The sequence below is a fragment of the Hylobates moloch genome, unplaced genomic scaffold (genome assembly GCF_009828535.3).
Source record: "Hylobates moloch isolate HMO894 unplaced genomic scaffold, HMol_V3 SCAFFOLD_8, whole genome shotgun sequence".
In the NCBI taxonomy this organism is placed as follows: Eukaryota; Metazoa; Chordata; class Mammalia; order Primates; family Hylobatidae; genus Hylobates; species Hylobates moloch.
This window is the reverse complement of record NW_026652283.1, coordinates 47,728,927-47,752,607: the sequence shown is the minus strand read 5'-3', so window position 1 is coordinate 47,752,607 and position 23,681 is coordinate 47,728,927. Positions and strand designations below refer to the sequence as shown.

Sequence of the window (23,681 nt, the reverse complement as noted above, 5' to 3'; positions counted from 1 at the left end):
GGGACAATCAGTGACACTAGCCCAGGGGTAGTACATGGGGCCCGGGTGCTGGAACAGGGTCCACGGTCAGCAGTACCAGCACCCAGGCAATCACCAAGTGTGGGCAGGGTTGAGGATGCCCCTGCCCCATCAGGGTGGCCAGCCAGAGAGGCAGAGGACAACCAAGAAGTTGTGCTGTTGGGAAGGAGCTGCTTGGGGTCTGACAGCCTCTTCCACCAGCCAGACCCATTTGCCTACCTGGGCTCCTCCCACCCCTGACTGGACAGCTGCCCACTCCATGGCTTCCTGAGAAGCCTGCAGCTTCCATATATGAGGGAGGTTGACAGGTACCTGGTGACGTTGCTAGGCTAGAGTCTCTTTCTGTACCTCACTGGGACTGTGGAGAGCTGAGTTTACAATGCCCTCATGACAGGCCAGGCCTTTGAGGCTTTCCTGCTCAGCTCAGTGCAGCCTCACTATGGCTGGGATGTGGGATGTTCCTAACCAAAGCCTTGAGGCCTTGATCCCCAACACAGTAGTGTTGGGAGGTGGGTCCTAGTGGGAGATATTTAGATCATGGAGACAGATCCTTTATGAAGAGATTAGTGCCCCATTCCACCTCACAGGCTTGAGTGTTAGCTGTATCTGGAATGGACAGGTTTCCAAGACATCGAGATCAAAACAGAGTCTTGCTTCCTTAGTCTCTCTCCTGCTTCCTCTGTCACCATGCAATCTCAGCATGTGCCACTCCCCTTTTGCTTTCTGCCATGAGTGGAAGCTGCATGAGGCCTTCATCTGATTGAGCTGCCAAAACTTAAACTTTTCAGCCACCAGATCATGAGCCAAATAAACCTCTTTTCTAGATCAATTACCCAGCCTTGAGTATTCGGTTACAGTAACACAAAACACAGCAAGACAGGCTCTTAGCTCAGCCTTGCTGTGATTCATCTTGAATCTAAACCTTGAATGGAATGGAGGCCTGGAGTCTTTTCCCTATAGGTGTGAGCTTCTCCCTCTGATCTCCTAGATAAATATCCTTTGTCTGAACTCAGCTACCATGGGAGCCTCAGGAGCTGGACAGGGTGTGGGCACCAGGGGAGACATGGTATGAGGCTATGTGCAGGGGGATGGGTCAAATCAGGCCCTGCTAGGGTTCTGGCACCAATGGGCACACCTCATCTCCATTTTCCCTCTTCAGTAGGGATTTATCTCCCTGCCTTAGTGTCTCCTCTTCTAACCCTATCACCTTCCATGTGAAGCTGGACAAAGCCTGCAAGCTTGTGAACCTTATTCTAGAGAGGAGGGAAGATAGAGGGATTGTCTGGCTGACAATCATGTACGTAGGTAGGTAGCATACAGGAGAGATTTAGATGGACACATCAGATGACAATCAGGTAGGAGCTGTGCCAGGATGAACAATGGGTCTCCATGTTGTCCACATCCTAATTCATGAAACCTGTGATTATGGGACTGCATATGTCACAATGGACTTTTGAGTAAGTAATGGATCTTGAGGTGGTGACATTATCTTTGATTATCTTAATAAGCCTGATGTAACTAACCACAAGGGTCCTTATAAGAGGGAAAGAGATGCGAAGACAGTCACAGAGAGAGAGAGACTTGAAGATGCCATTGGCTTTAAAGAGGAAGGAGGGGACAGTACCAAGGAATGCAAAAAAGGCAGCTCTGGAGCTGAAAAGCCAAGGGCCCTCCCTGAAACCTTCTAGGGGTGAGGGTTTGGCCCTGTCCAGAACTTGTTTTCATCCAGTGAAACCCATATCTGACTTTGACCTCCAGAACTGTAAGAGAATAAAAAGCCATTATTTAAAATCACTGAGATTGTGATAGTTTATTACAGCAGCAATAGGAAACTAATATAGGAACAGACAAGCAGGCAGGAAGAAGGAGACAGGTGTATGAGCAGACAGTCTGGAGGGCAGGCAGGAGTTTGGGAGGTGGGTGGAGATTCAGGCATGTTGGGGTGATCGGACCCAACACCAGGTCGTGGGGGTGACAAAGTCCGGCAGAGTCAAAGGAATAAGACAATTTGAGAGAGAAAGTGGGTCCAGGTCACCAACGCTAAGTATGGAGGCTGTGAAGGCACCGAGCTCTGGAAGCACAGACTATTTATTGGTGAACAAACAAACAAACAGGTGGTGAGAATGTGGGGGTCAAAAGGGCACGTTGCATTAAGCACATGATTTACAGCTGTGACGGTTTAGCATCTGCTCTGCTACTTGAGATAATGGAGAGCAGGTTCTTTTAACTCAAGATACAATTGATCCTGGGAGAGAAAGGAGGAAGGAGCCAGCAAGTCCAGACACATTCCAGAGCCACGAGCCCTGGATTCTATCCAAGCCACGAGGGGTTTTATGCCCCGGGCTTAGATTATGGTGCGTCAGGGTAGCCTTCCACCCTTTAGCACAGAGCTTGGTATTCCAAAGGCCACAAGGGGTTTTAGACCCTGGAACTTGGACCCTGGACATATTCCAAGACTCTTTTACCTTATGTCAGACATGCAAGCTCTACCTCAGCTTCTCCCAATGCTTAGCTTTTCTCCCAACAAGAGATACAGGTGGGTAGGAGACAGGTAGACAAGCAGGTATGGAGCCTGGAGAAAGGTGAGAGAGAAGGGCAGGCAGACTGGGGGACAGCAGGCAGGTGGGAAGAACGGAAGGTGGGCAGATAGAAAACAGGATATGGGCAGACAGGAAGGGGACAGGAGCAGGGGTCAGGAAGACAGGATGGCAGGTAGAGGCCCTCAAAGCTGGTCCTTGTCCTCACAAGGGTTAGGGAGTCTCCTGAGACGCAGGTGGATTCCATTTTTGGATTTCAACACAAGTCGTGCCATGGGGATGGGGATCCTGGTGGGATCAGGCAGCAGCTCAAAGCGGAGCAAGGTCAGGGCTGTGGCCACCTTCAGCTCATTCATGGCAAATTGTTTCCCGATGCAGTTCCTGGGCCAGGCAGAGACAATGAATTGAGAAGTGTCCTCAGGCCCCATTCTGATCTGAGCAGGTTTTGGCCCCTCACCCCAGCCCTGAGGTGGGCATTCAGTGCCCAACCTCATGTGCCCAGCCCCTGCACACATACAGCCCATGGACACTTCTACCCCATCCTGGCTTCACACTGTCCCCAACCTTGGACAGAGCCGTCTTCCTGGGCTAGCTCCTAACTCCTACCTTCTACCTCTGCTCTCAGCGGCCTGAAACCCTCTATCAAGACAGGGCCAGGGCTCTAAGGCACAGAGTCTAATCACATGAATAGACGAAGAGTTAATCAATGGTTTGTTCACTCCTCCACAAACATTTCTTGCTCTCCAGTGTGGAGGTCAGTTCAGGTCCTGTAGGGTGAGGGTGGGCCACACTCAGGTGCTTCCCATGTAGTGGGACACACAGGGACCTGAATCCTCATAGGGGGCCCCCAATGGGTGGATTAAGGGAGTCAGAAGGGCAGTGGGAGGCTTCCTGGAGGGGAACTGGGTGGGTGATCTTCAGCTGTTGCCCCACCTGCCTCCCACCCCAGGGTCTGGGCTCCTGTCTAACCTCACTCCTCCATCCACCAGCCCCTGTAGCCTTCTAATTCTACTCCAGAAATGTCCTTCTTTGCCCTTCCTCAGTCTTCTCACCTGGACTTTCTGGATTTCTGCTTCCCCTCCCTGCACACTGAAGTCACAGCCCAGCTCAGACCCTTCCACGCTCTTCATCACAGGGGGGGACAGCATCCCAGTGCCTCAGCTGGCAGACAAGCCCTCCATGGGCTCTTGCCTTACCCACATTTAACCTGTCCAGCCCACGTCCTAGCCCTGTTCATGTGGAGATGGCTGAGAATGTCCTCCCTCCACCTCTGCCTGCCACATCCTCAAGGCTAAAGTCAGAGCCCAGCTGCCTCTCACTCCCTGCCAGCTGGGTCTCTCCCTCCCAGGCCCCCAGGTAGCATTCGTGGTTTGTCCATGAACACTCACAGTCCAGTGCCACGGACAGCACCAGGGACAGGGACACTCAACAAGCCACTCAGTGAGTGAAAGAGTGAAACGATGGATGATGGAACGATGTGTGTCTGGAGCACAGGATATATTTGTGTACCACACATTTTTCTACCTTTTATCTCTGTTTTCTCATCACACTGCACAGGACTTGACCCACAGAGGTAGGCTTAAGAAATACTTTTATATGTGAATGATGTTATTTAAGTTTTAAAATGAATAAAATAGAATGAAATACACTGAGAGTAAATATTAGTTCTGAGCTAGAAATGGAGCTTAGGAATGCTCTCCTGTTCTCTAGTGGCAGCGACATGATTTGCAGGCAATGTTTCGGAGACCTTCCTCATGCTGGGACAGACAGACCAGTGCTGGAGAAGGAGTTTTAGGAGGAAGCTTTCCTGTTCTATGTAAGTGGACTCACCATTTGAAAAAGTCACATAATTATTTCTTTGAACAAACTTTGTTTCTACTAAGAATTTGTATGGTTTTTGCCTGTGTGTATGTCACAGGACGATTCCTGATGCCATGATGATTTCCACCGCAGCCATTCTGGAATTTTCCTCTCCAGCTCAAAAGCAATTTCAAGTGTGTTTTATATTTTACATACCAGGAGCCTTCAAATGTTGTGCGTTATATGATAATTATTGGGCTTTTCTCTCCAAGACAGTGTACTGTTCACATTTTTATGTTTTTGGCCAATATTGTGCTAAGTGGATTATAAGACTGTGGTATAAAGTTCCTAAGGCATGTACAGAATTTGCCAAATGGGGAAATAGACGTAAATATGTGAACACTATATAATGCAGTAAAAATGTCATTGGGCAAGACAGAAAAACGTATGATATGACACACACTGTTGTAAAACTTTCTTCAAAGGGCTACCTTATATGGCTTGAAAGGTAGGACTTGCGGGTCATCTGTATTATAAACAGATGCAAAGATTTCAATGATTCATCTCTATGGCAGACTGGTGAATTAAATCGGGAAGGTAGTGTGCTGCATTGAGGATGTGTGGGGAGAGAGAGATCTACAGTTTACTATTCCTGATAACTGAGAAAAGCAAACAGCTGAAGTTGAATTTACTGGAGAATATCTAATTTTGAGAATTCATATCCCTAAAGTGAGGAAAATACATGAATATACTGAAGTTTGGAACATGCACTGACAGTGAATTCAGGCTGCCCATTTGAAGAAGCAGAGGGAGCAAAGTCTCCATGGGGTGCTCTGGAATGCCACCTTCCTTTTGTACACAGAGACGCCCACACCAGGTGCCTGACTTTCCCACAAATGCCAATATTTAAGGGCACATCTGAGGATGCTGCATATGAACATCGGGCTCATAAAGATCAGAGGGCTGACCAGAGACTTCCCTTATTTCTCTATTCTAATTACCACACAGGACGTCTCACCTTGATCCTCCTGAGAACGGCAGGAAGGCGTGGCTGTGTTGAGCGGAACCCGGTGCAAAACGGAAAGGGTCAAACACCTGCAGAGAGAGGGCCAGAGCCAGGAGAGTTAAGGATCCAGCCCCTACTTGCCACCCATGAGGGGACAGGACTCCCAGAGGTGGAAGCGGGAGGTCTTGGTCTTGAGAGATAACCCCATTTCCTCCTCTCAAGGACCACATACCTCTGGGTTGGGCCACACTTTTGGGTTGTAGTGAAGGCCATAAATGGAGAGCACAACCATGATACCTGTGGTGCAGGTTGGAAACAGAGAGAAGACCGATCATTTGCATGGGGTGGCCTGGCACTTCAGCCAGCAGGGGCAAAAGAACACCCAAAAGGCCTACTTTCGACAAATTGTCACTTGGACTGGGATGATTCTGCCATTATGCAGGTGGGTTAGGCTTGACAAAGCATGTGAATTCAGATGATGGATAGACAACCATTTATGCAGGAATGAGAGGCAAGAAAGAATCAGAGCATTACTCCTTAGAGGAAGTCCAGTGACATTTCGCATTCATCAAACATCCTCCAAGGCTCATTGGAGAATATACATGAACTCACTCAATATGACAACACTCCAAGGAAGACATTCTTTTGCCCTCAGTTTTCAGGGGAGACACCTGAGTCTCAGAGAGACCAATTGTCTTGTCTATGTTCACACAACTAGGTTATAGCAGGACTGGGGCCAGAACCAGGGGAGTTGCGCCTTGGTGGCCCCAGATCTGGTCATCGCCCACTCTCTGCCATCAACCTGAGGGTTCCTCAGAGACTGGACAACAGCTGACCCAGGAAATGAAATTCCTGATAAGCCTCTTTTGTACTGACCCCATGAGGAAAGAAACACATCCCTCTCTGCTCTTGTCTGATTCTCTTTCCAGCCTTGCACATCTCAAGGAATAGAATTTTAGAGTTACTGACCCAAGGCCACATTCAGAGATTAACATTTATTTCTTGAACTTTTGGTGGGTTCAAGCTCTCGGCCAGACTTTTCAAATTCTTCATCCCAAATACAAAGTATGTTTTTGATTTTTTTAGAACAAAAGGCAGACCCAGAGATGTGCAGAACTCTGATGCACACATGGATTTCTCACCCTCCACATGTCCCTGTGGAGAGTTTGGGTGAGAGGGTGGGGGAACTTCATACCTTTGGGCAAGGAGCGCCCATCAGGGAAGGTGACAGGAGTGCTGAGCTCTCTGCCAATGCCTGGCACCGGTGGGTAGAGCCTCAGTGCCTCCTTAATGCACATGGTGGTGTAGGGCATCTGGTCCAGGTGGTTCCTGAAACAAGCCCATCCTGAACATCAGCAAGGCCTGGACAGACCAGGGGCTTCCCCTGTAGAGAAGGCAGGGAACCCCATCTTTTGAGCCCTCACTCACCAAGTGATGGAGGCTCCATCACCCAGGAGGCCGTGGACCTCCTCCCGGCACCTCTCCTGATGCTTGGGGTGTGTGGCCAGAGCATAGAGGATCCAGGAGATCCCACTGGCTGTGGTGTCGTGGCCCTCGAACATGAACGTGTCCACCTCAGCACGGAGGTCCTTGTCTGACAAGATGCTCCCATTCTCCATCTGGGAAGACCGTGGTGAAAGTGCAGGGCTGGTCTCTTGCTCTGTACTTCTGGGCAAAGACTCAGGCCTCTCCTACACATACTCACTTTGGCCAACAGGAGGATGTCCAGAAAATCCAAGTGCCTCTTCCTCTTGATCTTCTCCAGCTCCCCCTCCTTCTGTAGTTGAGCCTTCCTCAGTTGGATCACTTGGTCTGTACCAGAACAATGGTTACCAGGCAGAGCTGAGACCATCAGCAGCCCCCAGGAGGCCTAGCTGCCCAACTGTCCCAGTGTGGGTGCCTGGTAGATCTCAGCATAAATGTGAGTGTGGGTGCAGGGTCAGGGGTGGAAGCTCTAGTACTGTGTGAGGCAGGGCACCCCTCCCACCAGTGGCACAGTTCATGGAGGCTCCGCTTGAATGCTGTTTGGACAGGGTCTCATTCAGTTATCTCCATGTGGGGACATTGATAAACCAAGGCACAGAATCTGGCCCCTCACATTTCGGCTCCCAGCCTCTGAGCAAGGGAATTCCCCAGGCTGAGTGTGTTCTGGCTTCTTCAGGGTTACTAGGGGCCTTCTCTGCCTGAGGAGTCAGGACAAATTCTTTCGCTGTGCCTGGGAAAGGCTGGGAGACAAGAGGAAGAGACAGAACCTGTGTACTGATGGGCCAGCTGGCAGGCGCGGTGTGTCCAGCGGCCAGCTGAGGTCAGGCTGTAGATGGTGTCATTCTGGTAAAAGGCATTCCTCACACGGGAAAAAAACAGGTCGTTCAGGTCCCTAATGGCCTGGATGTAGGACTGAGAATTCCTGAGGGAAAGTATGAAGAAGAGACCGCAGTAGGGGTGGGCCCATTACCCGGAAGTAGAATGGGGTCTGAGAGGAGGCAGCCTTGGATAATGGGGACAAGCAGCCTTGAGGCAGTGTTTCTTCTATCTTACAGCCCTATTATCCTTTGGCCTTTATCAGATGGTATGAACATCCAGGGTCCGCCTGTGCTAGGAATTAGGCATCTGTTCCTGAGACTTTGTTTGGGCTGGACTGGAATTAGAGTTTGGTCAGGGACTGACTCTTCCTTTGTGTGAAGGTGAGCCTTCATGCTGCCCCACCTGCCCCTCAGGTATGTGCACTGTACTTGATAAGAACAAGGGCCCTGCAGCTGGAGGGTTATCACTGACCTGTCCACCTGGATGCTGCCCTGATGGCTGAAGGCACACTTCATGATGGTGTCCAGGGTCATCAAGGAGATGTGCTGAAAGACCTCCAGAGGGGAATCCTCCTGGCCAAGGAGCTTTTCCCATTTGTCCTGTGGTGGGAGAGGGCATGGACCTTCTTAATCTCCAAGAAGTGCTTTGCTAATAAGGCCTGGCTGTTTCGTGTACCTGCAGATATCTTGTGTTTTCCTGTAGCCTGCAGATATCTTGGTTGGGATTCCTCACTTTACAGAGCAGATGCAATGTAGAAACTGGGACTGTAAAGCCAGTGTTGGTAAACCGATACCTAATTCTCACACACTTTTCATACAACATTCAACAGATCCTCTCACAATAGCATAGATTAAGTATTGAATTTTGAGATTCAGTTAGGACATATGGTTGTGAAAATTGTGTTGCTATTGTTGTTCTGGGATAAATAACGGGGGACTCTTCAGTGTTCTGAGAGCTGAGCTAGTTCTGAGGGACTAGTAGGAAAGTTTCAGTGCCAAAGATAGCTTAAGGGGCTAGCATGGGTGCTCTGTTGTAGAGAAAACAGGGACTTCAATTCTTTTCCATTCATCAAAATTTGCTGGGCACAGTTGGGTGAGAAATCAGAGTCCTGACTGGAGATGATGCTATGGGAGGTATTGCTCTGAGAACATAGACCTGGTGTTTATTTCCTTCCCAGGGTGGCTTAAATCCATGCAGAAACCTGGGGCCCCAGGCCAGAGCCTGGGTGGGTGATATCTTGGCCTGTCCATGCTGCCACTGAAGCTGCCATTGCCCAGGCCAGCCAGCATAGGAAGTCCTGCTGTCCAAAAAGACTGCATACTCCTCCAGTCCCTTGTGCTGAAGGTTCCAAAGTGGGAGGAGAAGAGCCTTGTGTTCACCATAAATCTCTATTCCTATGGTGGGGAACAGAGTGTGGATACGACCTGATGCCTGGGTATTCTCCTACATTACACAACTCTGGGGAGCCCTCTACTCTCATAGCAATGACCTGAGAGTGTTGTTCCATGTGTCTATGTCTATGGCTGCCTGTGGAACACAGGGTTGAGAGTGGAGTTGGTGAGAGTGTGTGCTGTGAGTGGGTGTGGGGAGAGGAGAGAGACATGGACTCACCAGCATCACTCGTACAGAGTCTGCCATGAGCCCCACGTAGGGCTTCAGGATGTCATAGTGGAAGGCTGGGGTCAGCATCCGTCGATGCTGGAACCATGTCTGCCCATTCAACAGGAGCAAGCCGTACCCTAAGGTAGACACGAATGTGTGTACGTATGTGTGTTGGGGGCTGCACAGACCAAGGGATGACTGGTGACAATTTGGGAGGGAGAAAGGTGGCTTCTTGGGGGGAGAACTATCCTGAAGAAGCCACATCATGGGCAAATGCAGGAAAAGGAGGTATATTTCAGGCATGTGAATTTTCTTTCTTTTTTTTTTTTTTTTTTTGAGAAGGAGTCTCACTCTTTCACCCAGGCTGGAGTGCAGTGGCGCGATCTCGGCTCACTGCAGGCTCCGCCCCCCAGGGTTCACGCCATTCTCCTGCCTCAGCCTCCCGCGTAGCTGGGACTACAGGCGCCCGCCACCTCGCCCAGCTAATTTTTCGTATTTTTAGTAGAGACGGGGTTTCATCGTGTTAGCCAGGATGGTCTCGATCTCCTGACCTCGTGATCCACCCACCTCGGCCTCCCAAAGTGCTGGGATTACAGGCGTGAGCCACCACGCCTGGCCAGGCCTGTGAGTTTTCTGATTGAGCTGCTACATCCATGTGATTATGACAGCTGTGAGATAAAGGTTGAAAAGGGTTATGGGCAGATGTAAAATAAATGTGAGGCCAAGGATGTCTGGAGAGAACTGAGACATTAAATAGAAGAAGCTGAGCCTCAGGAAGGTTTGCACCAGCATTAGGAAGGTGTGAGGGTCTTGCTAGAAGAAGGAAATGAGGCTTGATTTGGGGATGAGGTCATGATAGTGGTGGCCCCTAATCTGTTGTTCTCTGTGAGCCAAAGAAATCACTCAAACCTAACTAGGGAGTGGGCTGCAGTCCTAGTTTGCACACGTACCAATCCATGGAGCCAGGAATCTGTAGGAACCATGGGATTTCGGGTCTGAAAGGTAAGAAAGGGCTTTATAGGAAACTTGGAGTTACTAAGCAAGGCAGTCTCAGAGGCAGCCATCAGTTCTTGGTGTCTGTCAGTTGGCAGTTTGACCCATGTCACCTCCCACTTGACTCCCATCCACTTCTATTTCTGTCCTGAAGGTCAGTGTGGGCTTAGGAAGACAGATTTAGTGTTCCAGCAGGGAAACACCCAGAGGGCTAGGAAGGTGAATTGGTGAGAAACAAAGGCTAGATCTTCAATGACAATGAATAATACAGACCCATGGGTTTTTCTACATTGATGATTTCCTAGTCACCTCCTGACCAGGACAGGCGACAATTAGAGCTTCAAAACCCAGGTCAATGAGGGAATGAAATTTGTTTTACAGATCTGGGTCAATTTACGTTTCAGAAAACCTCAATTTTCTTAATAGAGAAATAGAAAAAAGAATAGAAAATTCAGCCCCACATGTTGTTTTAAACATTCAGTATTCAGTAAATATTTTTGACTACAGCCTGGGCATGGTGGGATTGGTGGATGTGTGGGAGAGGTTTCAGATATTGATATTTGAACAGCCACTCTCTTCTGGAATTTTACAGACCCAGGGGCATGTGTCAAGAGGGAAGACACATTGCAGTTGGGATGGGGGTTCGATCTCACCTGATCTCCCCAGAATCACCTTCATATAGTCAGGGTCATAGAGCTGGACACGAACTTTGCCTCCCCATAGCCAACGAGGACAGGCACTTGGGAATGTCTCCACCCATTTCCGAATCTGTTGTAGTTCCTGGTCCTCTTGGAACTGTCAACGAGGGTAGACAGATGAACACTTTCATTTACTTCTAGCCTTTGCAGCAGGAGTGAAGGGCAGGACAACCACAGGAGCCATATAGTGCAGGTTAGGGATTTAGATCTGTTTCTGATGACCTGAGCTGTGATCCAGATTCCTGCTCTCTCCCCAGGACTTGACCTTAGGCCAAGCGCTATGAGCCCTCACTCAATGCTGCCAGCAGAAATTTAAGTCAGCCATTGTCTTCATGTTGTGTAACATCTCTGGAAGTCATAAATACAACAATTTCCATGGGCAATGTGCATAACTCGTATTACTTGATAAGCAGATTTGTAAAATCATTTAGTGTATCTAGAGAATAAAATGAATTAATGTAAACATTTTAAATTACACAATAGCTTTATATAATCATACTTGTTATATTTTCAATATTATCCCAGCATATACGGTAAATATTTGTTAAGATAAAATAGCATTTGGGATGTGTATTGGTAAGCAAAAAAAGATTAACTATAAAAATGTGTGCATAATAGTATTCTACATGTTGAATATGTACAGATTTATGGGATGGAATCTGGGTATATGCATATGGTGCTGGTGTTGGACTATAATTTTGAGATTTGGGTTTCTTATTCTCGTTTTCACTTATCAATGAATTATGAGCTCCCTGCTGCCTGCAGTTATCTTTCTAAACTCTTCATTGTGGATTACAAAGCCCTTGGCTTTCTGGCTTCAACTTCTCTTTTCTTGCCTCCAGCCCTGCTGGCAATTCCACCATCACCCGTTTGTTTCAGCTCCAACGCCGATGCCACCGCTGCTGCTGATTCACACACCAGCTACACCTGCTCACTCTTCTGGGCTCTGGCACTTGCTCTTTTCTCTACCTTGAATGTCCTTCCCCTCTGCCACAGAGCAGCCACCTCTCCTCAGCTTTCAAGACTCAGCTTTGCTTTAATCTCATCTGGAACCCTTAAAGACATTGGGTCCTAGTGATGTTCCATGTAGCCAACTCTTCTTTATTTCAACTGCTTCTAATAACTCAAAGCAACTGTCTACCACATAAGTATCTAATGTCTGCCCACCTCCTGATAATCATATTGTCCAGCTCTGAGGCAGCTTGCCCTACTGTGGGGTAGGCTCCTTCATTCAGCACGTGCTTACTGCACACACAATATGTGCCCAGTGTGGCTCAGGCACTGCGTTAGGACACAGCTGTGGTCCTTATCTGTGTGGAATTTTCAGTCTAGTTGGGGGGTAAGAAAGATTAGAGGCTGTGCAGTAGGGGATAATGGACATGAGATGGAATGAAGGACAAGCATCTGGGGAAGCTTTGAAGAGGGACCTAACTCAGAACTGAACATTAGAAAGCTCTACCTCACTCACTAAGTCATCATTTACTGAGGGACTATTGGGTTACAAAGATAAATCAGACATGGTCTATCCCAGAAGAATCCCACACTTATGACACTGCAGAACAATAACTGAGTCAAGTTAACACTGCTCTGGCCTCTTGAGAAGGATAGCCCATAGAAAAAAGAGTTGGCCCTTCACTACTGGGAGACCCAGGAGGCCTTCTTGAAGGAGGTAGCTTGGTGCTGGGCCTTGACAGATAGACATGAGTGAGAAGATAATTCCGGGTAGCAAGCACAGTGCGATCAGAGGCCTAAAGGTTGAAATGCAGAGGCAGGTAGTGAGGTAGTGAGTAACATATGGTAAAGGAGGAGAATGGGAAAGAAGGCAGAGTGGTATTGGGACCAGTCCATATAGGGCTAGAACTTTGTCAGGTCCCCACATTGGTTCTGCCCTGCTGAGAACTACGTTGCCTCCTTTGCTGAGAAACAATAGGCCTCAATTCCCTGCAAACCCTATGCCTACTTAAGTGTGTTCAATTCATAGCACCTTGGTGAGTCCCTCTCCATGCAGCCCTTTACCTTGCTCTGTTCCTACCCGCCCCCCTCCCCATGCAGGGATAGCAGTGCACAGGGGATGGGCTGTGTCCCTCCTCAGCCCTCTTGCTGCTCCTTTCTCTTCTTCCTCTGTTCCTCTACACCTGGCATGTCCAATCTTTTGGCATTCCTAGGCCACATTGGAAGAAAAATAATTGTCTTGGGCCATGCATAAAATACACTAACACTAATGATAGCTGATGAACTCAAAAAAATTGCAAAATAATCTCATAATGTTTTAAGAAAGTTTACGAATTTGTGTTGGGCCACATTCAAAGCCATCCTGAGCTACATGCAGCCCCATGGGGCGTGGGTTGGACAAGCTTGCTCTGCACACCTGAGCTGACCATCAAGCTGTGCCAGGATTTTGCTCATTGCTGGGGCACAGGAAGGGGATGACACGCTTACCTCCAGGGAGCTCACAGTCCGGGTGGGAGGAGAGCCAGGAGGTCAACACACCCTGTTCAATGTGCAACTCAGACACCAGTCTCCTCACCTGGAGGACATCGTGCAGTCTGCCCCCCTCATGTGTACCCACAATTGTCAGGTTTTCAGGTCCTAAATCACCTGTTGTGGAAATTCCACGAGTCTTGGGGAAACTTATTTAGCCAGTTGGTCCCCTACACCAGCAGATCTCTGCCTCACATATCCACCCCAGCAGAGCGAGCTCTTTTCCTGCAGTCTGACACCTTCTCAAATTCCTGCCCGTATTCCTCACAGACCATAAACTCCTCATGGCACGGATTCCTCAGATGGGTGTCTGTGCTCGCAGGCAAACGCAGGGCCAGGCAGAGCGATGGCATTGAGTGACTGGGCAGAGAGCATCTAGAAGTCTTGTTCTTTGAGAAAAGCCAAGGCTTATGGGGTAACCAGCCTGGAGACAATCAGGCATTGCCCTCCACATGCAGGACTGCCAAGAGACACTTGATATCTGCAGAAGGAGGGCATGGGCGATAGAGCTGAGGACCAGCAGGATGGGCTTCATGGGAGGAGTGAGCTCCTCATGACTGGGACAAGCTGAGACCAGAGAGGTAGGCTGGGTGTTCCTTTGAGGCCTCACGTTTGTTACAAAACAAGGCTTTGCTCTATGGATTTTGTGACCAGGGTCTCAGAGCCCCAACCCTCCTTGCCCTCCCACTCCCCCATTGAGTTCCTCCCTACCTCCTGGATGTGCCCGAAGAGCCAGTGGGAGGGAGGGCACGGGAACTGCTGGAGGGCTTTGAGCAGCCACTGCCTGTGCAGGTATAGCTGAGCTGCCTTGATCAGCAGCAGAAGCAGAATGAGCAGGGAGGCCGCTTGGAGGATCCCGGAGACACCACCCAGGAGTCTGCTGGGGCTCAGCACAGAAACACTCATGGTGCAGCACCTGCTGGATCTCTGAGTGCCCCTACCTCTCTCTGACCACCCCTGTCCACCTGTGCTCAAATCCTGGGAGGATTGTCCCGCCCACTTGTGGGGAGAGTGAAGGGGGAGGGCAGAACTTGGACCTCAGAGTTCAGAATTGATTGACTATGGGTGATCCACCTAGGGGAAGAGTGGGAGAAAAGCTTCATCAGCTGTCTACCACATTCCCCTGTCCATGTACCTCACAAATATTTAATGAGCATTTACTGTGTGCCAGGCAGTATGCTAGGTGTGTAGGCACCACTGCAAGGAAAACAGACTTGAATGCTGACCTCAAGGAATTTGCGTTCTGCTTTACTACATTGCAGTAATGTTCATTCAGTAGCACTTTTTTTGTTACATGTTCAAAGAAAATTCTCAACATGATATGTATACTTAAACTTAACATTAACCAAGTCCTGAATCATTACTTTTGTCTTATTGCAAATCTAATTCTATTTACCATAAAAACCACTTCCATCTATGTATTGAGTGAGGAGTGGGAATTATGTCTTTCTATTAACTGGATGATGCTATGGACAAACAGATGCTAATATGGCAGCTGTTCAAGTACTTTATTTTATTCCACTGGGGAGACTGGTCTCATAATATCCATAGCATGATTTTTTTTCTCAATTCATATACATGACAATTTAAAAAAATTCTACATAATGTTAGTTGTGACTTTTCCCCCATTGACAGGTCTACCTTCTCTACCAGAGAAAGTCCTAGAGCAATTTTAGTCCTACTTCAGTCTAGTACTATAGCCACAGCAGGAGCATGTTTACCAATTCTCTTTCATCCTACAATAATATGTAATTACACAATCAGAACTTTGCACTCTGTTTAGGAGCCCTGACTGCTTTCTTTAGGACAATCTGTACTAAACAGAAATTAATATTTAAAAAATGATTGCTTTGCCAACCTCAAGTAAAGTAGGTTAAATAGTAACTATTGCTATGAATTAACCCTCCCTGGCATTTTTACATCCATATCTGTGCATGAGCATTCTTTTTTTTCCTCTTTTTATAATTTCAACTTTTATTTTAGATTCAGGTACGTATGCAGGTTTTTTACACTGGTATATTGTGTGATGCTGAGGGTTTGGATACAAATGATTCTGCCACTCAGGTAGTGAGTATGGCATATATTAGTCAAATTTTCAATGCTTACTCATATTTGTACCTACCCCTCTAGTAGTCCCCAGTGTCTATGGTTCCCATATTTATGTCCCTAAGTACCCAACATGTAGCTCCCACTTATAAGTGAGAACATGTGGTATTTGGTTTTCTGTTGCTGTGTTAATTTGCTTAGGATTATTGCCTCTCAATTCATCCATGTTGCGGCAAAGAACATGATTTCATTAATGTTTTTGCAGCTGCCTAGTATTCCACTGTGTATATGTATCACATTTTCTTTATCCAGTCCACCATTGATGGGCACCAAGGTTGATGCCATGTCTTTGCTATTGTGAATAGTGCTGTGATGAATGTACGAATAGAGGTGTCTTTTTGGTAGAACAACTTATTTTCTTTTGGATATATAGCTAACATTGGGATTGCTGGGTCAAATACTAGTTCTATTTTAAGTTCTTTGAGAAATCTCCAAACCGCTTTCCACGGTGGCGGAACTAATTTACATTTCCACAAACAATGTATACACATTATGTTTTTTTTTCTGCAGCCTAGCCAGCATATGTTGCTTTGAAACTTTTTAATAATAGCCATTCTGACTTGTGTGAGATGTGGTTTTGATTCACATTTCTGTTGATTAGTGATGTTGAGCATTTTTTTCAATATTTGTTGGCTGCTCCTATGTCTTCTTTAGAGAAGTGTCTTTGTCTTTAATGGGGTTGTTTGGTTTTTGCCTGCATTGGAAGTTCTGGCCAGGTAAGAGAAAGAAATAAAGGGTATTCAAATAGGAAGAGAGGAAGTCAAATTATCTCTGTTTGCAGATGACATGATTGTATATTTAGAAAACCCCATCGTCTCAGTCCAAAATCTCCTTAAGCTGATAAGCAAATTCAGCAAAGTCTCAGGATACAAAATCAATGTGCAAAAATCACAAGCATTTCTACACACCAATAATAGACAAACAGAAAGCCAAATCATGAGTGAACTCCCATTCACAATTGCTACAAAGAAAATAAAATACCTAGAAATACCACTTACAAGGGATGTGAAGGACCTCTACAAGGAGAACTACAAACCACTGCTCAACAAAATAAAAGAGGACACAAACAAGTGGAAAAAAATTCCATGCTCATGGATAGGAAGAATCAATATTGTTAAAATGGCCGTACTGCCCAAACTAATTTATAGAGTCAATGCTATTCCCATCAAGTTACCATTGACTCTCTTCACAGAATTAGAAAAAACTACTTTAAATTTCATATGGAACAAAAAAAAGAGCCCACATTGCCAAGACAATCCTAAGCAAAAAGAACAAAGCTGGAGGCATCATGCTACCTGACTTCAAACTATACTACAAGGCTACAGTAACCAAAACAGCATGGTACTGGTACCAAAATAGATACATAGACCAATGGAACAGAACAGAGGTCTCGGAAATAACACCACATATCTACAATTATCTGATCTTTGACAAACCTGACAAAAACAAGCAATGGGGAAAGGATTCCCTATTTAATATATGGTGTTGGGAAAACTGGCTAGCCATATGCAGAAAACTGAAACTCGACCTCTTCTTTACACCTTATACAAAAATTAACTCGAGATGGATTAAAAACTTAAGATGTAAAACCATAAAAACTCTGGAAGAAAACCTAGGCAATACCATTCAGGACATAGACATGGGCAAGGACTTCATGTCCAAAACATCAAAAGCAATGGCAACAAAAGCCAAAATTGACAAATGGAATCCAATTAAACTAAAGAGCTTCTGCAGAGCAAAAGAAACTATCATCAGAGTGAACAGGCAACCTACAGAATGGGAGAAAATTTTTGCGATCTATCCACCTGACAAAGGGCTAATATCGAGAATCTACAAAGAACTAAACAAATTCACAAGAAAAAAAAACCCCATCAAAAAGTGGGCAAAGGATATGAACAGACACTTCTCAAAAGAAGACATTTATGCAGCCAAAAAACATAGCAAAAAAAGCTCATTATCACTGGTCATTAGAGAAATGCAAATCAAAACCACAATGAGATACCATCTCATGCCAGTTAAAATGGCGATCATTAAAAAGTCTGGAAACCACAGATGCCAGAGAGCATGTGGAGAAATAGGAATGCTTTTACACTGCTGGTGGGAGTGCAAATTAATTCAACATTGTGGAAGGCAGTGTGGCAATTCCTCAAGGATCTAGAACCAGAAATACCATTTGACCCAGCAATCCCATTACTGGGTATATACCCAAAGGATTATAAATCATGCTACTATAAAGACACATGCACAAGTATGTTCTTTGCGGCACTATTCACAATAGAAAAGACTTGGAGCCAACCCAAATGCCCATCGATGATAGACAGGATAAAGAAAATGTGGCATGTATACACCGTGGAACACTATACAGCCATAAAAAAGGATGAGGTCACGTCCTTTGCAGGGACATGGATGAAGCTGGAAGCCATCATTCTCAGCAAACTAACACAAGAACAGAAAAGCAAGCACCACATGTTCTCATTCATAAGTGGGAGTGGAACAATGAGAACACATGGACACAGAGAGGGGAACATCACGCACCGGGACCTGTCTGGGATGGGGGACTAAGGGAGGGATAGCATTAGGAGAAATACCTAATGTAGATGACGGGTTGATGGGTGCAGCAAACCACCATGGCACATGTATACCAATGTAACAAACCTGCACGTTCTGCACATGTATCTCAGAACTTAAAGTATAATAAAAAAAATGAATTGTTTAATTTCTTTAGGGATTCTGGATATTAGACCTTTGTCAGATGCATAGTTTATGAATATTTTCTTCCATTCTGTATATTGTCTGTTTACTTTGTTTATAGTTTATTTTGCTGTGCAGATACACTTTAATTAAGTCCCACTTGTGAATTTTTACTTTTTTGCAATTGCTTTCGAGGACTTAGTTATCAATTCTTTCTCAAGGCTGATGTAAATCATCATGTTTTACATGTATAGTTTGAGGTCTTACATTTAAACCTTTAATCTATCTTTTTTTTTTTTCGATGTTGGCTCACTGCAAGCCCAGCCTCCCGCGTTCATGCCATTCTCCCGCCTCACCCTCCTGAGTAGCCGGGACTACAGGCGCCCGCCACCACGCCCAGCTAATTTTTTGTATTTTTAGTAGAGACGGGGTTTCACCGTATTAGCCAGGATGGTCTCGATCTCCTAACCTCGTGATCTGCCTGCCTCGGCCTCCCAAAGTGCTGGGATTACAAGCGTGAGCCACCGTGCCCGGCCCCTTTAATCCATCTTAAGTTAATTTTTATATGGTGAAAAGTCAGGGTCCATTTGCATTCTTTTGCATATGGCCACCCAGTTTTCCCAGTACCATTTATTGTATAGGGAGTCCTTTTCCCATTGCTTATTTTTGTCAACTTTGTTGAGGACCAGATGGCTGTAGGTGCATGGCTTTCTTTTTTTTCTCTCTCTCTTTTTAAAAAATATTATTTGTTAAATTTTTGATTCAGAGGGTACATGTGCAGGTTTGTTCCATGAGTACATCGCATGATGCTGAAGTTTGGGCTCCTAGCCCAGGAAGTGAACACAGTACCTAATAGGTAGCTTTTCCATCCTTTCCCCCTCCCTCCATCACATCCCTTTTTGGAGTCCTCAGTGTCTACCATTCCCATCTTTGTGTCTATGTGTATCCAATGTTTAGGTCCCAGTTATAAGTGATAACATGCAGTATTTGGCTTTCTGTTACTGTGTTAATTGGCTTAGGGTAATGGCTTCCAGCTGTATCCATGTTGCTGAAGAGGACATGATTTCATTTTTTTTTATATTATATTATACGCTAAGTTCTAGGATACATGTGCACAACTTGCAGGTGTGTTACATATGTATACATGTGCCATGTTGGAGTGCTTCACCCATTAACTCGTCATTTACATTAAGTATATCTCCTAATGCTATTCCACCACCCTTCCCCCACCACAAAACACGCCGATGTGTGTGCCCCTACCTTTCCTTCTGACCCATACCTCCTGGGTCCTGACCATGACTTTCTTGAAAGTGTAGCCCCAAAATTCTCCTTACTTCTGAATTGACTTCCTCTGATCCCTGCCTCCTAGATACTAATGCTTCAGGCTTTCACTTCCTCTCCCAAGTATTAGAGCAGGTTGTATCTCCAAAGGGATCTAAGGAAGCTCTATGCTGCATCCTTAGGCCCTTAGGCTATGAACCCAGGGAGTCTTATACCTGGTGTCTCTCCCAATTTAGGCACGCAGCTCTCCACATGGGCAGTTATGTGGGACCCCTTCCCCACCACCCTTGCCAGGGCCTTAGAACTGATAACCTAGTACTTTGACAACTGGAACTGGGTCTACAACAACATACTAGATCAGGATGAAAGCAAATTGAGTAAATAAAAGGGAGGCACATATTCCTATAGTGGCAAATGGGGGCAACGAGTGAACATCCTTCCATTGTGTTTCCAAAATCCATCTACAAAGACAGAAAGGAGAAAGAAAGAGAGAAAGAGAAAGAAGTAGTGAAGAAAAACCAATGTACCCTATTTCTTTAAAGCCAGGGTAAATTTAAAACCTATAATTGACAATTGAAGGTTTTCTCTGTGACCCTAACACTCCAATACCACTTTGTTGTCAGTGTAAACAAGGGCATAGCCCAAAAGCACTGAAGCCACTGACAACCAGTGGCCTTCCTTCAAAAATCCTTAACCCAGGAACCTGCTGACGGCCCACACGCATTCAATCTTTTGCAGCAACTGCTTTCCTAACAGAAGAAAGTAGAAAATTCGCCTTTAGAGGAAACCTCATTGTGAGCCCACCTCACCAGTTCAGAACTATCCTAAGTCAAAAAAGCAAAAAGCGTAGGTTACTAACTCAAAAATCTGAAAGTATGGGGATATTCTGTTAGAAAAATATAGTTTAACATTAACCACTGAAAATTCCCTTCACCCAGCAGATTTCCTGAGGGGATTTAAATCTTAATTACCATACAAAAGTCCAGCCAGACCTAGGAGGAACTCCCTTCAGAATAGGAGAATAGATGCTTCCTCCCAGGTGATCGAGAAAAAAAAAACGGGTATTCAATAATTGAGGGAAACTCCTGTAGAAGCAGAGTTAAGAAAATTGCCTAGTAACTGGTCTGCTCAAACGTGTGAGCCGTTTGCACTCAGCCAAACCTTAAAGTACTTACAGAATCAAAAAACTCTATCCCAATCCTGACTCAAAAGGTTACCCACACCCTCTCTGAAATGAATTTGCATAAGAGAGAACTGTTGCTTGTAGGAATGCATCTTGATGGGGCATCTGGGTTATTCGGAAATACTCGGGAACCCAGCCCAGGTCTAGAACTCACCCCTGAGCAGAAAGGCGATGTCAGGCACACTGGTAAAGGTCCACTAGAATCTAGCAGCCCAGACCCCTTTCTTTGTGGTCAAGAAAGGTGGGAAAACAGGTGCAGCACTGCTACATCCACCAACTTTCTGGTATTTTTTTTTTTTTTTTCATAAAAGCCCTAGAAAACTAAAATGGGTGGGATAACAATCACTTCTCTGAATATCTTGATCTCCTGACCTCGTGATCCACCCACCTCAGCCTCCCAAAGTGCTGGGATTACAGGCACTTCTCTGAATATCTCATAGAATTATGCACTTATTCACTCATTTATTTATTCAAAAACAAAGGTTTTTTTTAACCTCACCATTTAGTAGCTAAAGGAAGAAAAATAAATTATTGTGTTAAAACATTATAGAGGGTGTACTGAAGGAATAAATCGTGGGCTTGGGCCATTCAGAGACAGAGAAAATAAATAAGTAAAGAGGTCTTTAAGGACGAAGAGGAGTTTACCAGTTGGTAAATACTAGAAAAAGGAAAAAGCACTGGCAGATTCATGGAGATCACACATGAAAGAGCAGAAATGGGATGAGCTCCTCTTCAAATTACCACTCCTCTCACTTTTTTCATAATTATCTCCACAAGGTCATAACAAAGGTCATCAATTCAGAACATAAAGGAGATTTCAGAAAGAATTCCTTGGAAGTCAGCTCTCCCAGGGGCCCCATTTCCTCCTGCTCCCTAATCCATCTAAACTCTTATGCCCAACACCTTCCTCCTTTGCCCCACTCATGACAGGTGACTCATTCCAGAACCCAGAGAGTCAGAGTTCTTTTCTTTCTGCCTCAAATCCTGGGCTCCTATCCAAACCAAAGAGTAGGGACATGTAACTATTTACACTTCAATCCACCCAACCTCCCCCAGTTCTGTGGCCACTTTCCACCATCCATCACTCCCTCCCTAACCCCCACTGGGGACCCTTGGACCCTGACTCTTTCCCTACTTGGCTCAGCACCTGTTTTTCTCCCATAGCATGAGCAACAGTAGCTCTGAAGTCAGAGATTTTGGCTTTGAATTCTTGTTGTGCTTTTTTTTTTTCCCCTCCCTAGATTCTCAATTTCTTTAGAGTTGGGCTCATAATGTGGTAATGGCCAACATTTAGTGATCACTTGTTATGTTCTGGCCATGAAGCCAAAACTTTACATGCTTTCTTCATTAAAAACTCTACAAAAGAGATTTAAAAAAAAAAAATCTTCATATTATAGGTGGGAAAGCTAAGGTGCAATCAGGGTAGCTCCCTGTCCAGAATCCCCCAGTTAGTAAGAGGTACAGCCAGGATTGTAACCCAGGCAGTCAGGCTCCAGAGACTTTCCTGTTAACCATTAATTTAAATGAGGTCATGATTAAGTTGAGCCTCCAGTCCAGATGGCAGCCCCTAAACTTTCCAGGGGGCATTTCATGTTTGCTATGTTTTATTTAGTATTTCCAAATAGCAAGAATATGTGTCAGATTATGAACTCCACATATTGGCATAAATGTAAGTCTCACTATCCAGGGCAGCTCCTGTGAGAAAGTGAATGGCAACCATGGGGCTAGGTGTAGCACAGTCATTGAAAGCGATGTTTATGGAGAATGTTTAATGATATGAGTAAAGCATATGGGAAAGTGATAAAAGCAGAATACAGAGCCGTATGTAGAGTATGAATGTAACTCTTAGAAAAGTGTGCTTGTGATTGTCAAGACTTATTAACAAGTATATATCTATCCCACTTATTTATTTATTATTTTATTTATTTATTTATTTATTTATTTATTTATTTATTTATTTATTTATTGAGACAGAGCCTTGCTCTGTTGCCCCAACTGGAGTGCAGTGGCACGATCTCAGCTCACTGAAACCTCAGCCTCCTAGGTTAGAGTGATTCTCCTGCATCAGCCTCCTGAGTAGCTGGGATTACAGGCACCCACCACCATGCCTGGCTAATTTTTGTATTTTTAGTAGTGACAGGGTTTCATCATGTTGGCCAGGCTGTTCTCAAACTCCTAACCTCAGGCGATCCACCCACCTTGGCCTCCCAAAGTGCTGGGATTACGGGTGTGAGACACTGAGCCTGGCCTATCCCATTTATTTGCTACTCAGATACCTCCACAAAAACTCCTGAAAGGTGGTAACTCAGCTGCTATGTCCTTTGCTTCCCATTGCATGAAGCAGATGACTGTGTCTGTTGATGATGTCCAAGAAATACCTACTGATTGAATCAGTGAGTGACAGCTAGAATAAGCAAAACTTTGAACTGGTTATGTCACCATCCTGAAGAGACTCAGTTCAGTTTTGAATGCCACATTGTAAAAATGAAACTGATATTTTTGTTGCTGGATATTGCCTGATTCAGTGTTTAGGCATGCCAAGGCAGAGGAGGGAACACCAAGTTGTCCCTTGGTGGCATCTTGAAGCAGTTACTCCTGTGGGTAGATCAACCCAGGGACTTGATTTCTGGGTTGTGATAAAGGTGAGTTTGATGCTGATGTAACTTTATATTTCTTGTTTACTTTTACTCCTCTACAAAAACTGTATCTTCCAGGCACAAACCTTTAAAACTTAAATATTTGCTTGCTTTTCTAGTCTGATGGAAGGCACAGAAATATGTTTAGTTTTAGCTGAGGACCTTCGGTATCATCACTTCCTACCTGGAATGAGAGGCAGAGGTGATTCTGAGAAAGGGAAGTTTTCTTACCTCAGTGCCTTGCACAGTGCCAGCATGCCATTAAGCCTCAAAATGTCTCTTCTGTATTTGCTGAGTGCTTAACCTTTGCTAAGCACAATCACAGCTACTCCTTAAGTTACTAGC

General features: G+C 45.6%; 2 protein-coding genes across 6 annotated transcripts in view; one reads left to right on the top strand and one right to left on the bottom strand.

Moving 5' to 3' along the window:
* The window catches only part of LOC116473121 (cytochrome P450 4X1), a 94,492-nt gene that overhangs the window by 20,632 nt on the left and 50,179 nt on the right, over window positions 1–23,681 (top strand). For 2 of the 4 annotated variants that reach the window (XM_058442404.1, XM_058442401.1), the window contains exons 3-4: window positions 4,113–4,128; window positions 4,266–4,371. The exons of 1 other annotated variant lie outside the window; for it this stretch is intronic. The gene's annotated coding sequence lies outside the window, so the exon portion shown is untranslated. The remainder of the gene's footprint in view (window positions 1–4,112; window positions 4,129–4,265; window positions 4,372–23,681) is intronic. One more of the 4 variants, XM_058442402.1, reaches the window with a different exon arrangement.
* Window positions 1,808–11,055, bottom strand: LOC116473122 (cytochrome P450 4A11). 2 transcript variants are annotated; one of them, XM_032160766.2, is made up of 11 exons: window positions 10,914–11,055; window positions 10,218–10,262; window positions 9,277–9,404; window positions 8,137–8,264; window positions 7,614–7,768; window positions 7,067–7,173; window positions 6,790–6,980; window positions 6,557–6,690; window positions 5,594–5,658; window positions 5,374–5,450; window positions 1,808–2,936 (listed from the first exon to the last, which is right to left on the bottom strand). In XM_032160766.2, the coding sequence occupies exons 1-11, from the start codon at window positions 10,936–10,938 to the stop codon at window positions 2,741–2,743; spliced, it is 1,251 nt and encodes a 416-aa protein (XP_032016657.1). In that variant the 5' UTR covers window positions 10,939–11,055; the 3' UTR covers window positions 1,808–2,740. The 2 variants fall into 2 exon arrangements, with proteins under 2 accessions (XP_032016657.1, XP_032016656.2); XM_032160765.2 differs by lacking the exons at window positions 10,218–10,262; window positions 10,914–11,055 and having other exon boundaries at window positions 2,656–2,936; window positions 9,277–9,539.

Coding starts and splice junctions, on each gene's coding strand:
- LOC116473122 (XM_032160765.2), bottom strand. CDS start 9,534: ATGATGTGGCTTCTTCAGGATAGTTCTCCCCCCAAGAAGCCACCTTTC. Junction 8,265..9,276: donor ACTCTGTACGAGTGATGCTG/GTGAGTCCATGT, acceptor CTCCCACCACAG/GACAAATGGGAAAAGCTCCT. Junction 2,937..5,373: donor CCGTTCTCAGGAGGATCAAG/GTGAGACGTCCT, acceptor TGCCTGGCCCAG/GAACTGCATCGGGAAACAAT.